This window comes from Bombina bombina, chromosome 6, assembly GCF_027579735.1.
Source record: "Bombina bombina isolate aBomBom1 chromosome 6, aBomBom1.pri, whole genome shotgun sequence".
Lineage (NCBI taxonomy): Eukaryota > Metazoa > Chordata > Amphibia > Anura > Bombinatoridae > Bombina > Bombina bombina.
The window spans coordinates 876011731-876032472 of NC_069504.1; the positions used below are offsets into that span (position 1 = coordinate 876011731).

Genomic DNA, 20742 nt, shown 5'->3' on the forward strand with positions numbered 1-20742 from the left:
CCTCGCCGCCTGGATGATGACATCGTCGCCTGGATGTCCGGACTTCAGAAACTGTGAGTGGATCTTCAGGGTTTAGTGTTAGTTTTTTTTTTATCTTGGTGGTTTTTCTTATCTGGGTGTTTTTTTTTTTTAGATTAGGGTTTGGGCTTTATGTAAAAGAGCTGAATGCCCTTTTCAGAGCAATGTAAAAGAGCTGAATGCCCTTTTAAGGGCAATGCCCATTCAAATGCCCTTTTCAGGGCAATGGGTAGCTTAGGATTTTGTTAGAGTTAGGTTTTTTATTTTGGGGGGTTGGTTGGATGGTGGGTTTTACTGTTGGGGGGGGGGCTTTGTATTTTTTTCCAGGTAAAATAGCTGATTTCTTTAGGGCAATGCCCTACAAAAGGCCCTTTTAAGGGCTATTGGTAGTTTATTGTAGGCTAGGGTTTTTTATTTTGGGAGGGCTTTTTTATTTTTTATAGGGTATTAGATTAGGTGTAATTGTTTTTATATTTCGTAATTTAGTGTTTGTTATTTTTCGTAAATTATTTTTCTTTTATTTTTTGTCATTTTAGACTTAATTTTTTTTAGTAGTGTTAGTTTTTTTTAATGTGTAATTTAGTTTTTTTAATTGGTAGTTATTTTAATTTTTGTATAATAGTTTGGTATAATAGTTACAGTATTTTAGGTTAATTGTTAGTTTAGAATTAGGTTTTTTTAATTTCACAGGTACGTTTTTTTTTATTTTAAGATAGGGATATTGTAATTTTAATTTAAAGTTAGGGGGTGATAGGTTTAGGGGTTAATAGTTTCATTTATTAGTGGCGATGTGAGAGGGCTGACAGTTTAGGGGTTTATAGGTTTATTTAGTGGTGGCAATGTGGGGGGCTGATAGTTTAGGGGTTAATAGGTTTAGTTAGGGGTGGCAGTCTCGGGGAGCGGCGGAATGGTGGTTAATAACTTTATTATAATGGCGGGATGTGGGCAGGTGGCAGATTAGGGGTTAATAAATTTTAAATAGTGTTTGCGATGCGGGAGGGCCTTGGTTTAATGGGTAGTTTATAGGTGTTAGTGTACTTTTTGAATCCATAACTACTGCTTTCAGATGGCAGAATGGATCATGTTGGTATAGGCTGTAACGCAAGAATTTTAGCCTCACCGCACAACCTGTAATACCGGCGCTATGGAAATCCCAAGCAAAAACCTAATTTTTTTGAGTGCGGGATTGACGTTGCATTACAGGCTAAAATGTTTGCGGTATAGCTATACCGACACGACTCGTAATGGCTGCGTTACTGTTTTTACACTAAAATTGCCATTTTTTCAGCATTAAACCGTAACGCAAAACTCGTAATCTAGTTGTTTGTTTGTTACAAGCAGTCAAGGGGGGTGGTATATCACAGCTCAGTCTGAGTTACTGGCAGTTGGGGGTTAAATTACTGCTCCAGGGTAAGTTAAGGGTGTGTAAAATCATTATTTTTTGTTCATTACTAGCAACTAAAAAGATAAATTCTCTGCTCCACTGTGTGAAATGTATTGGTGCCTAAGGTAGAACAGGGCATATAATAGAGTTTTGGAGAGGGAATATTCCTTGACTTTCGATTACAGTAATAAGGATAAAGAATTGTAGTGTCACTTTAGCAGCATTAGAGTGATGCATTATTGGCCCAAACTATAAAGTGACTGGAAACCCCAAAAAATTATTTCATGATTTGGATAGGACATACAATTTTAAACAACTTTCCAATTTACTTCTATTAGCAAATTTGCTTCATGCTCTTGATATATTTTGCTGAAGGAACAGCATTGCACAACTGGCACCTAGATGAACACATCTAGTTAACTAATCAGAGGAGACAAATGTGTGCAGGCACCAATCAGCAGCTAGCTCCCACTAGTATAAATGTGCAATTCGTTTCTTATCAATTCGGAAATTCGGCCGAATTCGGTAAATTCGGGATTCGGATTGATTAGAATTTCCAAATTAAAATAGTGCCGAATCTACCGAATAAATCCGAATTAGTTCGGATTTATTCGGTAGATTCGGATGGCCATGGATTACACTAGTATTGTACAGTATATTAGGTTATATCACTCTGCTATGGGTTACACCTAATATACAGTACATAATACTAGTCTAATACACAGCACATCCCACCTAATACTTACCGAAATTTCGAATTTCCGAACCGAATCAAGCCAAATTTATTTGAATCCGAATAAATCCGAAACGAATCCGAACCGAATTGATTAAAATTTTTCAGAATTCGAATCGATCCAAACCGAAATTCGAAAAAATCTGAATCGATCCGAACCGAACCGAATTTTTTAGACATGCACATGTCTACCCACTAGTACATTGAACATTGAACCTTGCAAGGTGCTAAATGCCTGATGAAACGGCAGTTATAGCCAAGAAACGCGTTGCAGATGGGGGAAAAACTTGGACACGCCTATTTTAACTCACTGCTTTTGTTTTTAATAAACCATTTCAGCTGACAGAGCAGCACCAAGAGAGAGGGTGAGCTGTTACGCCCAGAGATATCAGCACGCTACTACCAGCACACTGGTGTGCTATTGCCAAATGTGAGTACCCTTTTGGCTCTGGTTATTACATCTGAATTTTGCTTTTGGTTTATCTACACATAAGGTGCCCCTCTGTTTTGTGTTTTCTACTTCTAAGCTCTCACTAGTGTAGGATATGTGCCTATTCTTTCTCAACAAGGGATAGCAAGAAAACAATGCATATTTAAAAGTAGAAGTGAATTTAAAGGGACATAAAACAATTTGGGATAGAGACAAAATATAATATGTACTTAAATTTACCTGCAAATTTATACTGCAGTGCCTCACCATTAACCCTTTATTTTTAGTTTCTGAATTGTACAGCTCTAACTCTCCCCCCCCCCCCCCCCACCCACACACACACACACAATTCCTTCTATGGCTATATCTATATCTATTGTTGTTTTGGTTGAATGCAAAAGTGAATAGGGATTATCTGCTGGAGCATGCCTAGAAGATGTGGACTCAGTTGAAATACAATGCCTGTGTCTAAACACTGATAAGGGGGTGGAGTTGTCTGCTCCAGGCAGCTAAGCTATGTAGTTCGTTTTGCTTATTTTTGAAAATTATTTTAATATACTTGCCAGCAATTTGTAAACAATTTTTTTATGCAAACTATTTTTTTATTAATTTGCCCTTTTAGGATATGCACAGATCTCAGACTGTTTTATGTCCCTTTAAAAGTGTCTTAAAATTACATGCTATATCTGAGTCATGCAAATGTAACTTTCCTATCCAGGGACAAAACTGCAGGGGTTGCAGAGGCGCAACTGCGACTGGGCCCCTGAGGGTGGGGGCCCAGCATAAAAAAAAAGTTAACCTGCCACTGCCTGCACTGATATCATGTGAGTGTGACATGATGCTTTACTAGTGTCTCTGACTACAGGGGTTAGTGTTTCTGTTTTACCCATTGGTGTTTATGTGTATGTATTTATGTATATGTATGTATGTGACTGTGTGTGTATTTATGCATGTATATGTGTGTGTTTGTGGAACCAACAAATTACAGACCTTGTTACTACAGCATGGGGGGGGGGCAGGGGGTAAACAGTGTCACTATACAGTACCACTATATACAGTTAGGGTTGCCACCTCAGCCATGTTTTCCTGGACACTTATGAGTTACACATGCTGCAGGGTGTGCAGGGAGGAACATGTATTGTGTTTCTGGACAGCACTATTCATATTCCTCCCTGCACACCCTGCAGGCCTAGGGTTGCCACCCGTCCCTTAAAATACAGAACACTTATAAGTTACACATGCTGCAGGGTGTGCAGGGAGGAATATGAATAGTGCTGTCCAGAAACACAATACATGTTCCTCCCTGCATACCCTGCAGAATGTGTAACTCATAAGTGTCCAGTAAAACATGGCTGAGGTGGCAACCCTACCTGCAGCATGTGTAACTTATTTTAAGGGACGGGTGGCAACCCTAATATACAGTATGGGGGGGGGGGGGCTGGACCATGTCACTGACTACTGTGGTCACTTTATAAAGTACTGGGGCGGGTAGGGTCAGGCCAGCCATCTCACCGGCAGATTACAGACTGTGTCACTGACTCACTATATACAGTACTGGTGGGTTAAACAGTGTCACTATATACAGTAATAGGGGGTCAGGCTATCTTACAGACTGTGGGCACAGGGTACCTCCTTTTGCAGACATGTAATCTGATTCACATTTTTTTCTGTGTTAAATGTAAAAAAAAACTTATGTATCAAATTCACCTTTTTTTTGGGGGGGGGGGGCATCTTAGATTCTTGCACCTGGGCCCTGTGGTTTCTAGTTACACCTCTGTTCCTATCTCTTTTAAGCATCACTTTAATTTAAAATGGTGTTTCCTAAACCCAGTCCTCAGAACCCTTAACATTCCAGATATGGCTTAACTAGAGCACAGGTGAAATAATCAGCCGATGGGTCAGAGCAGGTTAGTAACAATGGTTACTGATCAGCTGATTATTTCACCTGCGCTATAGTTAAGATATAATAAATATCTGGTCTGTTAAAAATCCTTTAGGATTGGGTTTGGGAAACATTGAATAAAGGGACAATGTACCCAGGCAAGCAGTTGATAAAACTTACTTGTATTCAAAGATGCAATCTTTCAAATATGCTGTGCTCTCCCTTTCTCTCTCTCTTCCACCACACTGGGATGTTGATATCTCCAGCGGCTGCTTGTTTACGTAGCTTTTCTAAAGCCAATACTACAGTATTGCACGACTAATACCCCACACAAATTAGTGAATGATTTACAGTGGACCCTATATATACTGGAACTAGAGTACAGTTATTCATAAATAACCAGCAACATTTACTTATGTAAGCAGAATATGTTAATTAACCATATATATTATATAAAAACATTAGACTTGTAATTTTAGTATGGAAATCTGTGCTGGTATAAAATATACAATTTTAACTAATTATTCAATAATTAATACAATTTTTTTTTTTAAAAATGTGTGGATTTTCAACTGCCCTAAAGAATAAATATTTAGAAATGTGACCTGGCAGCTTTCTACACAGTGGCTGAAAAAATATTTAGAAATGTGACTCTGCAGCTTTCTACACAGTGGCTGCTTGTGTGCTATGGTTCTTTTTATGTAATCTGGTCACATCAAAGAATTGAAGATAAACCCTATTCAATAAACTCAAACATTATATCCCTAATTGCAAAAGAATGTGAAATTTGCTACCAATATATTTATTTTTTTAACGTTTTAGTTTGACTTTATGTGTATAAAAAACATGACTGCAATGTCTCTGCACTGCAATATCCCTTTAAGGCAATCTCCTCCCATTTCACAGGAACCAATCAGGTGCCAGCGCACTGTCAATAGCGGTCTGTCCCACAGAGTATATATACTGTGATACAGACACAGCTATACACTTGCAGCCTTAGTAACCAGCAGCTGATACACGGTAAGTCATAGCCACTGGGCGAGTATATAGGAAAAGCGATCTTAGTTTGAGTAGAAATAAGAAATTATGTAAGCACGGTGTTTTTTTATAGAAGTGTATTAACTTTTGCTAGAATCTTAAAAAATCAGTTTTCTAAAATATTGCTACAGCCTTGTAAAATTATTGTTTTCAGGGTGCTCAGCCTCTTATGAGACGCTGCGATGCTTGGTTTTTTTTTTTTTAATCTATTTATAGGGTGGGGCACAAGCTTGTGTCTAACGTAATACAAATCCTCAGGTCTGTAGTAAAGCTCATCAAATGTGCCATGTTTTATAAGGCCACAAAGCTTTGTATGAATGCAGAGCAAGACATAAATGGCGGTTACGAGAATAAACTGTTGCGTAGAACACTAGATCTACAAGTGGGGAGGGGAAGCTTTGGGGGGTGTGATACGGAAATGGGGATAAAAAAATTACAGTCGGCCCAATGTCTAAGGCCGACTGGTTATGTTTTTGGCTGAAGCTATTGCTGAATGTGCACTGTAACTGTAGACGAATAAATACTGTACCGAGTGACCTTATGTTGCTGCAGTGTAAATGTCATGGAGATGTGATGTCTGAGCATTTCAGCACTATATGGCTTCATGAGCTGACCTTTGCTGGTTGCTATTACTAGATTGACCTTCATCTGTCTTCAATGACATCTACATCTATTTTTATACTCCCATCTCGCTATTCTGTTGCAGTAGCACATCTCACGTAGGCTCAGGCAGCATGAACATGATTGGCTCTGTCCTGCAGCAAGGGGTTAGATTACTCCCCTATAGTATAACGCCTTTACACTAATACATTTATAGAACTACTACACTGAGCCAGGTTTTTGTAGAAGATTAATATATCTAATAAAAACTGTATGCTCTTTAATTCTTATAAATACAGTGAGCTTCTTGGATTTGTAACAGCTCTAGGACACACCCAACAGGTTAAATGCTGAGTCTGAGCCTTAATGGGTCCCTAGGTCTGAACTTGCAGAATCCTGATATAGTTCACTTGACTCTCTATTCTTCCTGTTGAATACATAATAGTTTTCTATTAACCCATGTGCTTAACCAATTAACTGTCTACAGTCTGCTTATCTAGAGCAAGTATTCTCAACAATAAGATATGCTTGGCATTTCATCAGAGATGTCATAAGTTGATGCAATTGCACTTATAGGGACAGGAAACTCCAACATTTTCTTTCATGATTTGGATTATATATATATATATATATATATATATAATTTTATTTTTTTAACAACTTTTCAATTTAATTCTATTAAACTTGCTTTGTTATCTTATCCTTTGTGGAAGGAACAGCATTGCTCTACTGACAGCTAGCTGAAAACATCTAGTTACAATCACAAAGGACAAATGTGTGCAGGCACTAATCTGCAGTGAGCTCCCACTAGTGTAGGCTGTGTAGTTTTCAACAAGGATAACAAGAGAACAAAGCACTTATAAAAATAGAAGTTAACTTAAAAGTGTCTTAAAATGCTTTATCTGAATCATGGAAATTTAGTTTTGATATTCGGATCCCTTTAATTTAAAACTTATATTTTTATATATATATAATTTATTTTTTCCCCTCAATTTGCTGACCTATCATTTGACAAGTCAAATAATCATATGTATACACTGATCTTTTCCACATGCTCAGTAGTAGCTGGTGCCTCAGTGTATAAAGACTGCAGTTTGATAATGGCATTAAACTAGAAAGTGCGTGCCGTTAAGATTATCTGAATCAATTACATTTTAATTTTGGCTTTAGTGTCCCTTTAATATTAAAGGGACATACAGAGCACAAACTCCTACAATCTATTGCTGACTTGGACACTTCTGGTTCGGAGCTGAAAATGGCTGCTGTGCCAGTTGGGTCAATAACTGTGCAAAGATACCAATTGCTGACTTAATTTCTATTGTGACTCAGAATACAATTTAAACTCACTTTTTAATTTATCACACTTGCTTAATTCTAGGTATCAATTGCTTTAGTAGCAGTATTTCACTACTGGGAGCTAGCTGAACACACCAGGTGAGCCAATAAAGGAATAGATGTGCATCTATCTCTCAGTAGTGCATTGCTGCTCCTTAGCCTTTCTAGTTTGCCCCGCCCCTGCAATGGATAACAAGAGAAAGCAAATTAGATAATAGAAGTAAATTGGCAAGCTGTTAGAACTTGCATTCTGTCTTAAAGGGACAGTTCACCCAAAAAAATTCTCCCCTTTAAATTGTTCCCAATGACGTATTTTACCTGCTGGCGTATTGCATTATTTACAAGTAGCTCCTTTACACCTAGTTTGGCATTTGAATTAGCTGTGGTAGCGGAACCTATGCTAGAGTATATTCTAAGTAAACACAGCCAACAGAAGAGATTACACTCTCAGGTGGGGGGGCATGATAGTTAAGTAATTTTTCATTTTTCTCTAAGTATTGAGCTTTGGTTTTCTAGACAAATATATAAGGAAGCAAGTCTGTGTACATAAAATAACATAATGAGATCTGATATTACCTGAAGCTCAACACATTGTAATAGGCTGTGGTTTAAAAGCACAAAACCAGCTACTTCATATACACAAACAAAAAAATTGAATTTCTCACATTTTATATTATGCAGCTGGTATAACAAGGCATTGAATATACATTAATATAAAAACAATTTGACAGTGTACTTTCCCTTTAAATATAAAATGGGTTTCATGTGCCTTTAAGGGCTGCAATTTTTCTTTCTTTGAGTACCTAGGTATTCAAAAGTTAAGAGCACAAAGTAAATCTAAGGAAAGTGTAAATTGAAAACTGAAATGCAATGTTGTTGCTACTTTATCATGTTTGAATAATATGCCTAATACATATAAATTAAATTCCTACTTTAAAACTACCCTTTGGAATGAATTCTACTGTGGGTGTTCTACTAATGAAACATTTCTCAAACTACACTTTTTTTTTTTTTTTTTGTGAATTAGAGAAACATGTTTACACTGCTTGCCCCTACACTGGAGTTGTTAAAGGGACAGTTTACACCTTAGTCATACAATCTACTTTAGATTAAAGGGACAGTATACAAGAATTTTCCTAAATGGCCTTATGTATCCTAGACAAACTAGGGTCATTAATAATAAATCAATATTTCTAACTTATATCTAAAACAGGTCTCTAAACTTACATTGATGGGAGTATACACCAGCCACCCATAGCTTTTACTTGACAGACATAAGCTTGTGAACGAGTATAGATAGTGGGCGGGTTGAGACCTTCCCATGGGATAAGCTGTTCGGCGAGAAAACACTCCCCTATGGGCGGCGAGTGAGGACTTTAAAAATAAAGTTAACATTTTAAAAAAAACAAATTTCTCAAAATCTTTATTGAAAAGATTATCAATTACAATAGAGCCTGCCTAGATTTTAACCTTTATACACAGATTCACTGACAATTTGCTGCAAATATCCTCCTGCACCCTTTCTATATAATGTAACAGTAAAAAGGTTATTTTAAAAATTACTTGTTTTTGGTCACTTTGAAATGGCTGCCAAGCTCCGCCCGCTGACATCACGATCTGGGCTGCATTAAAGGCTTCACTTATTACAAAAGACTCACAAATTGTAATCAACAGACTGACCATGCTAATCGGCAAAGTATAGATGTGGAGCTTAGCAGCCATTTTAAAGTGACCAAAAACAAGTCATTTTTAAAATAACCTTTTTATTGTTACATGAGATAGAAAGGGTGTAGGAGGATATTCACAGCTTCGTCATCTTAAAATCTTACTGTCTAACTGAATGTGGTAGTGGACACTTCCTGTTTTGTATGAAGAAGTGAGCAATAATGTTGGGTGACATAATATCTATGAACTTATAAATGTTCTTAGTTCAGACATATCTAAGACTACAAACACCCACAAAAAAATTGTGCCACTGAGCCTTAAATTGGGCATCCTTGGCCTGTATTTCACATGTGCTACACTGACACTTTATTTGATTAAGTAGTTCTACATTGCTCATCGGCCCATCTAAAGTTAATGTTCTATGTGATCCTTGTTTGAAGATCAAGGAGTTATACTACATTTGACCTGATTTGTACAAATGTAAGTGCTACATTTACATACAGTGGCTTATAGAATACCTATGATAAATAAAATTGTCTGCACAAAAATAAATATAAATGTTCTACATGTTAAACACTTTGTTTAGCAATGGTGTTACAGATTAAATGTACCTGGCTATTAAGTTTGCTATAAATGTATCAACCCCTGATGGAATAAGTTTATAACCATTGTTTACTCACAGGCACCATGTCTATTAAGAAGATTCATGCTAGGGAGATCCTCGACTCCAGAGGGAACCCAACTGTTGAGGTTGATCTCTATACAGCTAAGGGTGAGTTGATTTATAAAATGCCTGGGTTTTTTGTTTTGTTAAATTAACATAGAATGAATTATTGACAATAGTCGTGTGTGTATATAGCACTACAAAGGGAGAAAACAAAATACATCTTTGAAAGATTTTTAAGATACATCAGAAGATGGATGTGCTAATAGAACTTCGAGGTGATGTAAATCAAAACCTATGACCTCTTTAAAACAAGATCATTCTTGCAGTATAAAGACAGATTTACGTAAAGGATGAATAGTCTGGATTTGGGTTGCAATTGTAAATTACTCAAATTACTTTCAGCTATTTAAAAAAAAAAAAAAAAAAGCTTTAAAGGGACGCTGAACACAAATTTTTCTTTTGTGATTCAGATGGAGCATGCAACTTTATAATTTACTCCTATTACATTTTCTTCAATCTCTTGGTATCTTTATTTGAAAGGCAAGTTTAGATGCCGGCCCATTTTTTTTTTGTGAACAACCTGGTCTGTCCTTACTGATTAGACGGCACCATTAAACAAGTGCTGTCCATGGTCTGAACTAAAAATTGTCTGGCTCCTTAGCTTAGATGCCTTTTTCAAATAAAGATAGCAAGAAAACAAAAAATTTGGTAGGAGTAAATTAGAGCATGCAATTTTCTATCTGAATCATGAGAGAATTTGGGTTCAGTGTCACTTTAAATTGCTTCTTTGTCTCCATATATTCTAATGTCATTTGTAGATACATTTTCTGCAATACTAGGGGAGTTTGTCTGCCTTCCAATGTTGCAGTATTAAATTCCTTGCCACCATTATGGCGGTATTTAAGGTTTGGTCCTTTGTTGCATTTTAGGATTTATAAAATGCTTATCTGATTCCTAATCTCTTGTATGTAGTGTCTACACCCAAATGGTAAGTAACTGTGTATTGGAATACTGTAAAGAACAAGCTTAGTACAATTCTGAGGTAAACTTGGTGCCTCAGAATAACTTGCATAAATCCCTCCCATCTTCTAATGTGATAAGTTTCCCTTTTAATGTGTTAAACTGACTAATCTATTACTTGTATGTGGTCTGTACCATTAAAGGGACAGTCTAGGCCAAAATAAATTTTCATGATTCAAATAGAGCATGTAATTTTAAACAATTTTCCAATTTACTTTTATCACCAATTTTGCTTTGTTCTCTTGGTATTCTTAGTTGAAAGCTTAACCTAGGAGGTTCATATGCTAATTTCTTAGACCTTGAAGCCCACCTCTTTCAGATTGCATTTTAACAGTTTTTCACCACTAGAGGGTGTTAGTTCACATATTTCATATAGATAACACTGTGCTCGTGCACGTGAAGTAATCTGGGAGCAGGCACTAATTGGCTAGACTGCAAGTCTGTCAAAAGAACTGAAAAAAGGGGCAGTTTGCAGAGGCTTAGATACAAGATAATCAGAGGTTAAAAGTATATTATAACTGTTGGTTATGCAAAACTGGGAAATGGGTAATAAAGGGATTATCTATCTTTTAAAACAACAACAATTCTGGTGTAGACTGTCCCTTTAATATTGCTATGAAAATGTTTGATGATAAACATCCTATCTGGCTAGTATTGAGCATTAATGTTGCATGCTAATTGTTCTCACAGGTCTCTTTAGAGCTGCTGTACCCAGCGGCGCCTCCACTGGAATTTATGAAGCTCTGGAACTGAGGGATGGTGATAAATCTCGTTATTTAGGAAAAGGTGAGTAATGCCTGTTTCACAATTCAGTAAAACCACAATTTCCTTTGTACAGTCATTCACATAACTTTACACGTGCACAAAGTAAGCAGATCTGATGTAAAGGTGGTGGGGGGTTTTGTACAGTCATTCACAACTCTTAATTTTACATACACAAAGTAAGCAGATATATTTCCTTTGATCTGATATAAAAGGTAATTTTGAATAACATTGTTAGCTATGAAAAGTTTTAAACATTGTGGCACCTAATGGCATTCAGTACAAGATCTGTCTAACTTGCTTTCAAAGGGACAAATAGTTGAGATGTTTTACATGTTGACTTAACTCTGAAATATACTTGTAGCTAAAAATGGATAGTATACTGGGGGGGAAACGTTCTGCCCTTTAACTTGCTAATTACCATTTTACCTGCTGGAGTATATTAAATTGTTTGCCAATAGCTCTTTTACTATTTTTTTTTTTTTTTTTTTTTTTCTCTGGCATTTGAAATGGTAGCATGATTTATCTGAAGCATGAAAGTAATTTTGACTTGAGTGTCTAACTGGGTTGGCTCCTCCATAAAAGGCAACTGGTTAGCATTTAGCTTTTTAAGAAAACCAGATAATTCAATACTAGGTGTGGTAGAAAATGTGTATTTAAGACTTGAGAAAACTCAAAGTAAACAGTGTTTACTGTGCCTTTAACAGAACACTAAATAAATTTGCTGCACCTCCCTCTAATCATGTATGTTGCCATTATGGAACCTAACTACACTGCTGGTATCTGCACATGTGCAACAATTCTCTTTCATACATATCAGCACTGGAATGTAGTCAGATAATTTCCAAGATGGTGGCACACAAAACTAGAGGGAGCTGGGGAACAACCTCAATACTATGCTTATAAATGCATGATATTAAATATTCTGTGCAAGCAGGGAAGTTCTACAATCCTAACATATTTATGTAAACCAGCTTGCTAACTGTCTCCAGACCACCATAACTAATATTCCTTTATTTTTTCTTTTGTAAAAGGAGTCCTGCAGGCTGTAGACCACATCAATAAAACAATTGTCCCAGCCCTCCTGGAAAAGGTAATGCTAGATCTGTGCATTACTGAAGTGGGGGGGGGGGGGGGTGCAAATGTTAGATTAAAATTAACTTTGTAATGCAGACTGGTAGGCGTGACTAGCATTGTAGGCCGTCCCCATGGTCTGACTCCAGCCTTGAAATCACTTGCTTAAATTGTTTTTGAGCAAGAGTTTATATTGTAACTTTGTTGCAATGTTTAACATGAAGGGGGTTTTATCATGCATACTAGACATGTTTGAGATTATACTAGTCTTTCAATTAAGGTTTTCTTAAAGGGATAGTTTAAAGGATGAATGGGCACAAAACAGATGAGGGTCATGGGGAATAGGTTATGCCAGGAGTCTTGAAAATATAATGGTTTAGTCATATCAAAATTTCTAGTTTGTAGAAATCTAGATGAGATTTCCTAAAATCTACAAAATCCCATAGACGAGACTTAACTTAAAGCTTATGATGAAGATGCTTTAAGGACCAGTAAATATAGTAGAACTGCATAATAAAGACAATGCTATAAACTTGAGTATTTCTCAAACCTATTGGCATTCTAGTGTAAAGTCTTTTTAAAATATAAAGCAAATTAGTGAATTCCCCTTAACGAGATGGTTTTAAAGGTACACATTGCCTTTTAAACAATCCATGGGGGCCTTGCACAAGATTATTCATCTTTTATATTCTCACCAGAGAGCTTAAAGGGACACTATACCCAAACATTTTCTTTCATGATTAAGGTAGAGAATATAATTTTTAAACATTCCAATTTACTTCTATTACCTAATTTACTTCATTCTTTAGATATAATTTAATGAAGAAATAGCGATGCACACTGAACCAATCACAGGAGGCATCTATGTGCAGCTACTAAGCATATCTAGATATGTTTTTCAGCAAAGAATATCAAGAGAATGAAGCAAAATAGATAATAGAAGTACATTAGAAAGATGTTTATAATTGTATGCACTTTCTAAATCATGAAAGAAAAAAATTGTTTTGTGTCCCTTTAAGAGAATCTGGCCCATAGTTATGACAATCTTGAAATTCAAAGTTGCTTAATTTTCCTTCCCCTGTATCGTGTGTCAACAATCGGCCAATAACACAAGTACATAGACTTCTTGCACATGATCGGTAGGAGTTAGTGCCTCAGTGTTAATATACTAAGATTGTGCACATTTTGAGAATTGTAAAAAATGCTTGATCTTTTATTTATATATATAAATATGTTGCTTGGCACTTCCCTGATGGGATCACAGTCTGGAGGGCATGCCTAGCATCATAGGGACACCCCCTGACACGATCCCATCATTGAAATCTCATAGTACACGATTGTAAGTTTTCAATTTGTTTAAATCGGAACAGTTCCGATGTAGACACATTAACCCGGACACACAAGGGTTAAGCAAATGCTACCGGATTATACAATGAAACACTTAAAATTATCACTCTTCCTTCAACAGAAATTAAGTGTGGTGGAGCAGGAGAAGATTGACAAATTTATGTTGGAGCTTGATGGGACAGAAAACAAGTGTAAGTACTGGAATGACATATGCAGGTTAGAATAGACCTGGTATGCCAGCTTCAAGGGTTAAGAATTGGCTATTTAATTTAAGGGAGCTAACAAAGGTTGCCACAACTACGTAGCTAGGACAGGGTGGTACTGTTGGACTATTTCCTACAATTTACTTTCTATAAGCATTCTCCCATTTACTGCTCTGCTTGTCCCAAGCAGAGCATTGGTCATGGCATTGCAAGCCTATGGCTGATAATTCTGAGACTTGAGTGGGGGAACTTTGCTTTTGTTCAGATTAGAAAAGGTAAAAGGGCTCTGGCTTCTATAGTGTTTACAGGAGCAGGGGAAAAGATTCTGACTCTTGTTTTAATTGCAGCTAAATTTGGTGCCAATGCCATCTTGGGTGTATCACTGGCTGTCTGCAAAGCCGGTGCAGCAGAGAAAGGCGTCCCTCTGTATAGACATATTGCTGACCTGGCTGGGAACGCAGACCTCATCCTCCCTGTCCCTGTAAGAACAATCTGCTGTTGTCTTATTGCTTTTGCTACTATCCTGTGCCCCTTGCACTTTTTCATACTGTTCGGTCTATCAATTTAAAATTCATTATATTGGGCCTTGTGATTTACCATTAAAATTTCTTTTTTCTAGGCATTCAATGTAATCAATGGCGGCTCACATGCTGGAAACAAGTTGGCCATGCAAGAGTTCATGATCCTTCCTGTGGGGGCAACCACCTTCCGTGAGGCAATGCGCATTGGTGCAGAGGTCTATCACAACCTTAAGGCAGTCATCAAAACAAAGTATGGCAAGGATGCCACCAATGTAGGGGATGAGGGAGGCTTTGCTCCCAACATACTGGAGAACAATGAAGGTGAGTTAAGAATAATTTGATTTGGATCATGTTATCAAACCAAACAACCATAAAGTAGATGAATATTTTAGATTGTTAGAAAGTCTAATATACCAAAATGATTTTTCTCTTACAGCTCTAGAGCTTCTGAAGGCAGCCATAGAGAAGACTGGATGCACAGATAAGATTGTTATTGGCATGGATGTTGCTGCATCTGAGTTTTACCGCAATGGCAAATATGACTTGGACTTCAAATCTCCTGATGACCCAAGCCGTTATATCAGTGGGGAGAAGTTGGGAGATCTCTACAAGAGCTTCATAAAGGGTTACCCTGGTAAGTACACCCCCACCCCCCACCCCCATAACACTGCTTCAGTGTATTTGACCTTGCCTGCCACAATGCAGTGAAACTACATGATAGAAAAGCAGATGACATCTTAATTGTGACAATGTTTGAAGCTTTCCACTTGGGAAACTTTCACATTAATGGACTAGAAAGGTCAAAACTGAAATGTGAATCTATTTAAAATATAAGCATTTTTGCAATCTACTTCTATAACCAAAGATGCTTCTAATAGTGTACATACCCCCCCCCCATACAAACACCACACCTTCTCAGAGTCCAGCAGCTTGCATAGCACAAATTAAAGGGACAGTCAACACCAGAAGTCTTGTTTAAAAAGATAATCCCTTTATTACCCATTCCTCAGTTTTGCATAAGTTATAATACATGTTTTACTTCTGTAATTACCTTGTATCTAAGCTTTTGCTGACTGCCCCTTCAGTTATTTTGACAGACTTGCAATTTAGCCAGTCAGTGCTCACTCCTAGGCCACTTCATGTGCATGAGCTCAATGTTATCTATGAAACACGTGAACTTTTGTGGTCAAAATTCATTCAGATTAGAGGCAGCCTTCAAGGTCAAACTATCATGAGCCTCCTTGGTTTAGCTTTCAACTAAGAATACCAAGAGAACAAACCAAAATTGGTGATCAAAGTAAATTTGGAAGTTGTTTAAAATGCCCTATTTAAATTTAATTTTTTTTTACTTGACTGTCCCTGTAGTCATCAAAAGCAATACACACCACTTGCAGCTCTCAGGTGTGATGTGCATGTATGCAACAGTGACTTAATATTGGCATATCTGACAGAAGTATGTATTCCAATTTCAGATAAGCATTTTTATTTGAAGTGCATCAATGCAATTTTTTTTTTTTTTTTAAGACTGCAAAAAAACATCTCTGATCTACATGCAGTAATGCTTTCAAGCTGGCATATTCATTAAAAACCTGTTTATTTTGCACGTGGCTAATACAAATCATATGTGTGGATTTTTGGCTTTCTTTACCTATAACAGTGACTGATACTTCCCTGTGCATGGGACTGATTACCTTCTCTTTGCAGTTGTTTCCATTGAGGATCCATTTGATCAGGATGACTGGGAGACATGGAAGAACTTTCAAGCTACTGTTGACATCCAGATTGTTGGTGATGACCTGACTGTTACTAACCCTAAAAGAATCCAGAAGGCAGTTGAACAAAAGGCTTGCAATTGTCTGCTCTTGAAGGTCAACCAAATAGGATCAGTCACAGAATCCATCCAGGCGTAAGTATTGCCCTAATGCTCCCAACTTCTGACTTTATGCATTTTTACTTTTAGAATGTTTATAAGAGCTCCTATATCAAAGCTTGGTTTCAGTACCATCCCTATAAACTCCATTCTGCTGCTACTCTTCTGTGTCTGTGGTGGGGTGTGAAAGCCACCACTTTGTATAAGGGTTCAGCTAGGTTTCCAAAATAGTTGGTAGTTGTCAATCTGAAACTCTAATTTTAAAGACAAACTTTCAGTATGGTTAAAGGGAATATTGAATACTTGGGGGTATGTTGCAGTTTACCCTTAACTTGCAAAATGCTATAGTGATTATTAGTCCAGGAAGTCATTCTATCTGGCTGTTACTAGCCCCTGCAAAGGAGAGAAATATAATCCAAGGACTTATTAGAAATGGCTAAACACTGAGTATACAAAGTACTTTATGTTCCATAAAACATGCAAAAATTTAAACCTTGAATGTGGTCTGTCTAGTTGTGTGCATTGATTCTCCAAATTTTGGTGCAGTGTCTAATGCTTAGTATCTCTGCAGGTGTAAGCTGGCTCAGTCCAACGGATGGGGTGTGATGGTCAGCCACAGGTCTGGAGAGACTGAAGATACTTTCATAGCTGACCTAGTAGTTGGGTTGTGCACGGGACAGGTGAGTAAAGTTGTTTGTGGGGGTTTTTTTTTTTTTTTTATGCTGCGGGTCAAACATGTGCACCATGTCCACACTTGGGACAGGAATGGGTCTGATGCATAAATGATATGGGGGGGGGGGAGATGTAGAAGACCTGAGGGGTAAGATAACATTCATTAAAGCATGTGATCTAAGGATTGTATTGGAAAGGAGGGGATTAGAAATTGTATAAATCTGCAGTGGATGGAATGAGCAAGATGGTGAGGATAAGGACTAGTGAAACTTATCTGTCTTCACTAACACAATCTATCATTTTTAGATCAAGACGGGTGCCCCATGCAGGTCAGAGAGACTGGCAAAGTACAATCAACTGATGAGGTAAGTGCACCGCATACCACACACCTGCTATAAAGAGCTGGTAGCCTTAATTGCATACATCAGATCTGTCCACATTCAAATAGGGACAAAGACTCAACAATTTTATAAAGTCTAGCTTTAGACTAAGCTAAAGTTGATATTGTTGCACTTTGACAGGTCCATTCCTGCTTTTTGTTTTCCATCCTCCCCAAATAAATCACTACCATAAGAGTAGTTGTGTATAGCAGTGATGCCTTATTCCATGTACACCCCACATTTACCACTAATGCCAGTACAAAACCAGGTTTCATAAGATGTTTTCCTTTTTATAGGATTGAGGAGGAACTAGGTGACAAGGCTAAGTTTGCTGGTCGTAACTTCAGAAACCCCAAGGCCAAGTAAAAAGCTTCACCCTCTTAATCAGATGTTCCCTTAATCCTGAACATTCAAGGCAACAGAAGATCATCGATCTCCAAGAACAAGGGAGCACTTCCCATCAGTCAATTCTATTCCACCTGTGTCGTCCTCCTAGAATGCTGTAGAGAAACATTCTGTTCTACACTATGAACATCATTCCACCTCATGTAAAGTTAAAATTCACCCTGAAGCTTCCTTAAATGTTGTCTTGATATTAATGTAAGAGTGTATGTCTAGAACTGTAAATATAAATGTTCTCTTCATAGAGGAAGTCTCATCACTTGACCCCTTAAACCACTGTATGGATATCTGAATGTTCATGGAATACCTGACTTGTCTTTGTGTGAATAACATCTGTAGCTGTACTAATTTTCATGTAAAGAGAAAGTGTACACTCTTACATTTCTCAGGCAGCATTATCTAGCCTGCAAGGGTTTGTGCAAAAATAAAGTAGTTAAATAAACTAACAAGTAATGGCTGTGTAACCTGGTTATTTCGCAAATATGATCTTGAACAAAGTACACTTGGCAATATAAGCAAATTGTAAAGCTGTTTAAAGTGACCTACTTTCAAACATAAGTTTAAATATGACTACTTTTTTTTTTTTTTTTTTAACTGCACTGTCACTTAACCAAGTAACTGTTCATAAAGTAAGAACTAGACAAGATAATGTCAAAGGTTTGAACTTTTCTCTCTAATGAGACATGTGGTGCTGTCCATCTTGTAGCTCCAGTTATAAGACTAACGTCTACAAGCACATCTGTGTGGTGCTCAGGAATACTAGGAACTAGTATAGGGCATACATTGGGGTGGGTAATGACCTGCTAGAATATGCTAACACTTAATTTTAGTGGTGGTTGTCAAACATAAGGTTGCTCAAAATTCAGATGTGTTGTCAAGCAAAAATGTTTTAATGGAATTTGTAAGTCTCCTTTCACGTATGTTTACTGATGTAGATATCATGGCTTAATAAAACTATTAGGCATCGGGAATGTTTTGGAAGGGGTTGCCATAGACTTTTTTTTTTTTTTTTCTCCCCTCTCTGGGGGAAAATGAGGTTATGCCCCTGTATAAAGGTAATACATGGGGGGGGAGATGTACACAGAATTGAAGGGGGTAATAGAGATGTAAAATTTAGTGTGTAAAATATAAAAAAAAAAATTCTCACGTGTAGTTTAATATAAAAATTATAATTTAAATGTGAATATCTTTAAAAAGCTGTTTAGCGTAACAAAATGGTAGTTTGAGTTTGAAATGTACTTGCCTATTCCTGGCATTCTTCACAATCCACTTGTATATGCTTCGGGGGCATCATCCACAGCCAATGCTGCAAGGTCCATTGTACGCCGATTGTGCATGCATAGTAGTTTCGGAGGTGCTATTGACATCGCTGAAGATAGACTGCTCATTCACATTTAATGACCCTAGTGGATCAAGGACACATGCAGGGGGGGGACAGCTCAATAATCACCTACACACTACAGTACAATAGAATAAATAAGGGTGGAGGAATGTCTTATTAAAGTAAGTTTAAAGGGACAGTCTAAAAGTACTCTAACAGTTCAGGTAAGGCATGCAATTTTAAACAAATTCCCAATTTAATTTTTATCAAATATTGCTTTGTTCTCTTGGTATTAAAAGATTAATTGAGGTGGGCTCATATGCTAATTTCTAAGCCCTTGGAGGCCACCTCAGTGCAGTTTTTCAGTTAGACAGTGCTAGTTCATATGTGCCATATAGATAACATTGTGCTCACTGGAGTTATTTATGAGTCAGCACTGACTAAAATGCAAGTTTCTCAAAAGAACGGAGATGAGGGGGAAGTCTGCAGAGGCTTGGATACAAGGTAATCAGAGGTAAAAAGTATATTAATATAACAGTGTCAGTAATGCAAACTGGGGAATGTGTAATAATGGGATTATCTATTTTTAAACCATACACATTCTGGAGTAGGTTATCTCGTTAATAAACATAATTGTATGAGCATTTTTAGTTAGTGCCTAGTAAAGTACAGCAACTTTCAAGCTATGAATTATTTACCATAATTATGTTAAACACACAGGTATATGCAAGCAGTATAGCAATATAAAAACGCTATCAAATTAGAGCATTTTTTCCTTGCATGTTTGTCTCTACGCATCATTTTAAACTTGCAAAACAAATTATACAATTTATAAAGGTTGGATAAGCAGTAATTTTACAGGACTATTACAGTAATGAGTTAGGGCTAGTTTCCATTGAGGTGATAAAGTTTGGAAACTGGTTGTAACATAATTCTCCATATTCTTTAATGGAGAAAAATGTTTTTACCACCAGTTTCCAAACTTTACCACCTCAATGTAAACTAGCCCTTAGTTGGGTATCTCATCTTACACATATATACCTGTTTAGGTGCATCTGAATGTGTTTGTGAGATTAGGTACTGATGGATGAGAAGATCTGTAAATTTAGAAGCCCCCAATTGTCTAAAATGTATTTTTTCCTGTAGCAATAAGATGACCCTTCCTCACTAGAACTAAGGATCCTAGACCATTATCCCTCCTCCACCAAACTTTACAGTGAGGACTATGTATTCTGGTCGGTAGTGTTCTCTTTGTGTGCCACACCCAGATTCTGCCACCAGTAAGAATAGTGAAGCGTGATTCATCACTCCAGAGAACGTTTGCACTGCTGAGTCCAGTGACTGTCAGGAGCTTCATGAAATTAGTTTCCATGGCCGATCATTTGTACACAATCCTCACATTAACATGTGCATTACCA

General features: G+C 37.1%; 1 protein-coding gene across 1 annotated transcript; it reads left to right on the forward strand.

Annotated features, from left to right (window-relative positions):
* Positions 1-5406: 5406 nt before the first annotated feature.
* Positions 5407-18456, forward strand: LOC128663824 (beta-enolase). Its single transcript, XM_053718349.1, has 12 exons — positions 5407-5467; positions 9768-9857; positions 11463-11558; positions 12569-12627; positions 14077-14146; positions 14506-14639; positions 14778-15000; positions 15116-15313; positions 16384-16585; positions 17121-17229; positions 17528-17586; positions 17898-18456. The coding sequence occupies exons 2-12, from the start codon at positions 9773-9775 to the stop codon at positions 17965-17967; spliced, it is 1305 nt and encodes a 434-aa protein (XP_053574324.1). The 5' UTR covers positions 5407-5467; positions 9768-9772; the 3' UTR covers positions 17968-18456.
* Positions 18457-20742: the final 2286 nt, after the last annotated feature.